The sequence below is a fragment of the Pristiophorus japonicus genome, unplaced genomic scaffold (genome assembly GCF_044704955.1).
Source record: "Pristiophorus japonicus isolate sPriJap1 unplaced genomic scaffold, sPriJap1.hap1 HAP1_SCAFFOLD_47, whole genome shotgun sequence".
NCBI classification, from domain to species: Eukaryota; Metazoa; Chordata; class Chondrichthyes; family Pristiophoridae; genus Pristiophorus; species Pristiophorus japonicus.
The window spans coordinates 989,689-996,607 of record NW_027254374.1 but is presented as its reverse complement, the minus strand read 5'-3'; the positions used below and the strand labels follow the sequence as shown (position 1 = coordinate 996,607).

The 6,919-nt window shown below is 47.6% G+C and overlaps 1 protein-coding gene across 1 annotated transcript; it reads right to left on the bottom strand.

Moving 5' to 3' along the window:
* Positions 1-462: 462 nt before the first annotated feature.
* On the bottom strand, positions 463-1,305 carry LOC139252460 (probable G-protein coupled receptor 139). The gene has a single exon (XM_070873433.1). The coding sequence runs from the start codon at positions 1,303-1,305 to the stop codon at positions 463-465; it is 843 nt and encodes a 280-aa protein (XP_070729534.1).
* Positions 1,306-6,919: the final 5,614 nt, after the last annotated feature.

Here is a 6,919-nt window from a genome sequence, read left to right as displayed (position 1 = left end):
TGTGCAGCATCCCAACATTGTGAAGGAGACAGCGGCACTGCTGCTTAATGTCAAGAGACGGAATGAAGCGGTCGGTCCAGCTGCAATCACACAGAGCAACATTTTCATCAAACCTGACAGAAATGTAAGAGGAGCGGGATTTGCAAAGCACAAAAGAATCGCTAAAATTGGTGAATATAGGACAGAATTGATTACAGTCCTCGCAGGATCAGATAGCAAAGCCATTGACCAACTATTATATTCCAGTATTAAAGTTCACATCAGCGCTGACACGTGTTCCACTTAAGAGGGAATGTCCTTATTTGAGAGGGGTAACTCCAGCAAATAACTGTGGAAACCCACGGTCCACGTTGGCGTTAAATGCTACAAAGCGCAGCAAATATAGTCATGTTTGTGAGTTTTTACAACAACCATGCTTATATATATGTTATCAGTCTAAGCTGGAAGACGATATATCACACTCTACTTCGGCTTTCTTTCATGTTTCAACGATCCTAGAATCAGTGTCCATGGAGATTTCAGCACCGTTTTCAGCTCTTCTCTGAACATCCTCTGGCTTGCTGCATAAATAAACGTGTTCAGACAGGAACTCAAAAGCTTCAACATATCTCCGGTTTCCGTCGCTATATAGGCTTGGTTTGTGCGGTCGCCTCGGCAATAAGTGGTGTTTGAGAGTCCGGTGGTTACAAAACTCAGAGCAGTTGTCAGCCACAGCAGTATAAAACTGCCCGATATAGCAAATAGCAAAATGATGGATTTCCTTCGGTTCTCCATCTCCGGGTCGCTATGGTTCTCACTACTCTGACTCTTGAGTCGCTTTCGGGCTCTGCTGGCCAGTAAAATACGTCTGACGGTGAAAGAATTAAATAAGGCCACTAAAGTAAAAGGAAGCCAAACTCGCCATGTGCTGTGAAACCAGAGGTACGCTACACCTAGAGGTGCAGAAAAAAAATGTACATTTGATCGGCAGCCCCACTCTACATTGTTAATTATTTTCTCTGTTTCATATGCAAAGAATACGGGGATATCCTTTAATATTACCAGAACAGAGAACATTGTTATAACCGCAATTGCAGTTATGTCGGTGCAATATTTTGCTTTAAACTTCTGGCAGCAGATAACTATAAATCGGTCAAATATGAAGGAGACAGTGAACCAAACAGACCAATCGAAAGTGACAACATTCATGAATAAAATGAGTTTACACACGCGAGTATGGGACAGGAAGGAAAGTGGAAAGTGATAACTTAAAATATAATACAATATTACGTTAAATATCATGACCAGTAGATCTGCTGTAGCCATGGCCACCATGTAGACAGAGATACATTTGGAAAGGCCAGTTTCCTCGGGAGAGAATCACAATTGTCACCAAGTTCGCTGTGAGAGAGAAGAGAGACATAATATTCCAGTATCTGATTGAAATATACTTGGAGATACAAGTTGACAGCATTTTATTCCTTTAAGTACGATTATCAGCAAGGAGGAAGGTGAGAACTGCATTACTATTAGAGCCATTACCTGTGAAACCCACTGACACATTTTAATGAGGCGCTGCACCGATCACTCTGCACGGGGTGACAAGAGCAGCAAACAATCTGCTACGATCATTGTGCTGGAGCATCAAATAACAATTTAACTTCATTCAGGTTATCATGTTAAGGGTAACACGGGAACTGTGAACACATGGTTCATGTGTTGTTCCAGTCAATGCTGAATGAACTGACATCAGGGTTACACTTTACTTTGTCCAATCGTGCAATCTGAACAGTGAGATAGTTAACACCGATTAACAAAAAAAAACACATGACAATAGCTCACCAGGGACACCAACGGCAGCGAGAATCGGGAAATAAATCTCTTTTAAAAGTAGAATAGCTGGTCGCCCCATTTTCTGAGAGAATGGATGAATCCCTTCGGGGCTGAAATACTCTGTATAGCGCTGGGCGGATGCTGTGTTCGGGATTCTATATTTATTTTCACATCAATCCGCCAGGGGTTCAATTATGTTAAATCATAATTAGCATTATTTACAGGCAGTTAACAAACAGACTTAATTTGATTGCTTTTCTTGTCTGAAATATCAAATTATGAGAATGTGTCAAATTGTTATTGGACAGTTTAAAAATTAGATAATTAATTTATTGTTCACAAGTAGAATGTGAAATCTCCCACTACTTGTGCGACCCTATTCCTACAGTTATGTTTGTAGACAACAATAATCAAGTGCCCCCTTATTAAAGGCAGGAGGGGTGGCACACTCCACAAACTTTTCAAGTCCCCCCCTGTTTTTTTCCTACACGCCTGGTGAATGCTGCTCCTCTGGTAGTAATTGTCCGGAAACTGTCCTTGATTCGCTCCTCGTGCACCAACTCGTCCAGTTGGTAAAATAGTCCAACAGCATTCGAGTTGACGGTCGTTTTCCAGTCCTGGTTGTGCCTGGCACTTACACCAGAGAGACGGTGCTCCTGCTGCACTACTGGCAACCTGCATTTACAACAGAGGTGAAGGTACCCCTCTGTACTGGTGGTACGTACACCTACACTAGATGTGACACTGCTCCTCCTGTACTCGTGGTACCTACACCTATATTAGAGGTGACCCTGCTCCTCCTGTACTTTTGACACTTACGCCTACACTAGAGTTGACCGTGCTCCTTCTATACTACTAGAACCCTACACCTACACAAGAGGCAACACTGCTCCTCCTGTACCGGTGTCTACCTACACCTACACTACAGATGACTGGATTCCTCCTGTACTGGTGGTACCAATACTTACACTAGTGTTGACCCTGCTCCTCCTACACTACTCATACCCTACACCTATACATGTGGTGACTGTGCTGCACCTATACTACTGGTAACCTGCACTTGCACTAGAGTTGACCCTGCTCCTCCTATACTACTGGTAGCCTACGCCTACACTGGAGGTGAACCAGCTGCTCCTATAATTCTGGTACCCTGCTCTGACACTAGAGGTGACCAGGCTCCGGCTGTACTACTGGTACCCTACACCTACACTAGACATGACTGTGCTCTTCCTATACTACTTGGACCCTACACTTGCACTCGAGGTGACCCTCCTCCTCCTGTAGTGGTTTTACCTCCAGCTACACTCGAGGCGACTCTGCTCCTCTTATACTACTGGAATCCTCCACTTGCACCAGAGGTGATAGTGCTCCGCCTCGATAACTGCTACCTGCACCTACACGAGATATGACTCTGCTCCTCCTATATTACTACTACCCTGTAGTTACACTGGAGATGACCATACTCCTCCTGTAGTGGTGGTACCTCCGGCTACACTAGAGGTTACCCTGCTCCTCCTATACTACTGGTACCCTGCACCTACACTACAGGTGAGCATACTTGTCCTGTACGGGTGGTGCCTGGCACTTACACGATAGGTGACTGTGTTCTTCCTACACTGGTGGTACCCTACACTTACACTAGATGTGACATTGCTCCTCCTGTACTAGTGGTGACACTACACTTACACTGGAGGTGACCTACTCCTCCGGTACAAGTGGTGCCCTGCACTTACACTAGATTACATTGTTCCTCTTGTACTGGTGTTACCCTGCACTTAAAGTGGAGGTGACCATGCTCCTCCTATACTACTGGTACCCTGCAGTTACACGAGAGTTTACGATGCTCCTCCTGAAATAATGGCACCGTGTACTTACCCTGGAGGTGACCGTACTCCTCCTGAACAAGTGGTACCCTGCACTTTAATGGAGGTGAGCGTGCCCTTTCTGTACTGGTGGCACCTAACCTACACTAGATGTGACAGTGCACCTCCGGCACTAATGGTAGCCTGCACTTACACTGGAGGTGACAAACCTCCTCCTATAATACTGCTACGCTGCACTTAAACTGGAGCTGACACGGTTCCTCCTATACTACTGTTACTGTGCACTTACAATAGAGGTGACCATGCTGATTCTGTGCAAGTGGTAACCGACATTTATACTGGAGTTGACGTTCCTCCTCCTGTATCAGTGGTGCCCTGCACTTACACTGGAGGTAACCGTGCTCCTTCTGTACAATTGGTGCACTGCAATTACACTGGAGGTGAAGGTGCGCTTCCTGTATGAGGAGTGCCCTGCAGTTACACTGGAGGTGACCATGCTCCTTCTGTACCAGTGGGGCCCTGCGTTTACACTGGAGGTAACCGTGCTCCTCCTAAACAGGTGTTACTCTGCACTTATGCTAGAGGTTAAATTGCTCCTACTGTAACGGTGGGGCCCTGCTCTTACTCTTGAGCTGAGTAAACTGCTTCAGTACTGGTGGTGCCCTGCTCTTCCACGAGGGGTTACTGTGATGCTCCGGTACTACTTGCACTCTTCAAGTATAATAGAAGTGTCCATGCCCTGAAGCTTTTACTAGCGTGCCTACATTTGAACGTGCCTCGGTGGGAATAGCGGTTACACTACACTTCTCCGAGTATTGACAGTGCTCTTACGGAACTCGTGCTGTCCCTCCACTGACACTAGCTATGCATGGGCTCCTCCTGCACAAGTGGTTCTCCGGCACACACCACAGGTGATTAATCTGCAGTGCTAGTGTTATCCTGCATTTACATGATATGTGACCGTGCTCCTCCTAAATTACTGGTAATCGTCAACCTTCACTAGAGGTGAGCGTGCTCCTCCAGGACTGGCGGAACACACTAGAGAGAGGTGTACATGTGAAAAGTGATGGTGTGATTCCGGATTCCGCACACTGACGACACCCAGCACTACCTCATCACCAACTCTGCCGAACCCTCCATTGTCACTGCATGTCCGACATCCAGTACGGGATCAGCACAAATTTCCTCCAACCAATTAATTGTCTTCGGTCCCCGCCACAAACCCCGCTCCCTAGCCAGCGACTCCAAACCACACCCTACACTAGAAATGAGTGTGCACCTCTGGTCCTGCTGGGACCCACACTTACACTACCTGTGACCGTTCTACTCCTGTATTAGTGGCAACTACACTGACGCTAGACGTTTTCGCGCTAATGCGTTATTACTAGCACCACGACATTTATAATAGACGTGAACTTGATCCACCGGTACTGGTGAAAGCTAATTTTCGTCATAAGCGGTCCCTCGAACCAGGAGGACTTGCATTCACGGGTTCACAGTTATTTCGATGAAAAACACGATGTTTCAGTCCTGAACTCCAATTGATGGGGAGGAAGATGCCTGTGCATTATATTTTTTTTTGGCATGTGGTGACTGTTGCACACCAGCCACCACACGGGCTTGACAGAGCTCGGTCTTAGTCCAGTTTAAGGGTTAACCAAGACGACTGGAGACCTGCTCTGCTGCACTGACCTGTTGTGCACACATTTTGCAGAGTGGGCTGGCCGGTGCTGTCCCTTGGCCCGCAGCTCTTCTGGGCCCTGTACCAGCATCTGTCGAACCTCTGCCCCAAACACATGCCGCTCCCCCGCCCGGACCTTCCCATTCCTCTGTACCTGGGTCTTACCGATGTTCCTGCTCACGCCCTAAAACGGCGACCAGAGTTTTGATGACGTCACCCAGTCGTCCATCTCAAAATCCTTGGAGCAGCTCGCGCTGGAGTTTGAAGTGGTATGCTGCTCCAGCTCTTTTATAACACGACCTGCGGAGCTTTTCACTCTCAGGTTGGAGGCCACGATGTCCCAGCCCAGCCACTCCAGCTCTTTTACAGCCCGTTCTCTCGCACGTCGGGGGGGCAACGATGTCGCAGGCCGGCCGCTCCAACCCGTTTATAGCCCGAACTGCGGAGTTGTTCTCTCGCAGGTCGGGGGGCCACGATCTAATGCTACATTTACACTGGAGTTGGCCGTGCTCCTACTATAGTACTGGTACCCTCCACTTACACTGGAGGTACCAAGCTCCGACTCTACTACTGATAGCCTGCACTTACAGTGGAGGTGACACAGCTTATCCTGTTGTATTGGTGTCCTTCACTTACACTGGAGTTGATCATGCTCCTCCTCTACTACTGATAGCCTGCACTTAAACTGGAGGTGACACAGCTCATCCTGTAGTACTGGTACCCTGCACTTATACTGGAGGTGACCGTGCTCCTCCTGTACTACTGATACCCTGCACTTAGACTGGAGTTGACACTGCTCATCCGTTATTAATGGTACCCTGCACTTACACTGGAGGTGACACTGCTCATCATGTACTACTGTTACCCTGCACTTACACTGGAGGTGACCGTGCTCCTCCTGTACTATTGATACCCTGCAATTACACTGGAAGTGACCGTGCTCTTCCTATACCACTGGTACCATACACTTACACTGGAGGTGACCCTGTTCCCACTATAGTACTGGTAACCTGCACTTACACTGGAGGTGACCAAGCTCCGACTCTACTCCTGATAGCCTGCACTTACAGTGGAGGTGACACAGCTTATCCTGTTGTATTGGTGTCCTTCACTTACACTGGAGTTGATCATGCTCCTCCTCTACTACTGATAGCCTGCACTTAAACTTGAGGTGACACAGCTCATCCTGTAGTACTGGTACCCTGCACTTATACTGGAGGTGACCGTGCTCCTCCTGTACTACTGATACCCTGCACTTAGACTGGAGTTGACACTGCTCATCCGTTATTAATGGTACCCTGCACTTACACTGGAGGTGACACTGCTCATCCTGTACTACTGTTACCCTGCACTTACACTGGAGGTGATCGCGCTCCTCCTGTACTATTGATAACCTGCAGTTACACTGGAAGTGACCGTGCTCTTCCTATACCACTGGTACCATACACTTACACTGGAGGTGACCCTGTTCCCACTATAGTACTGGTAACCTGCACTTACACTGGAGGTGACCAAGCTCCGACTCTACGAATGATAGCCTGCACTTACAGTGGAGGTGACTCAGCTCATCCTGTAGTATTGGTGTCCTTCACTTGCACTGGAG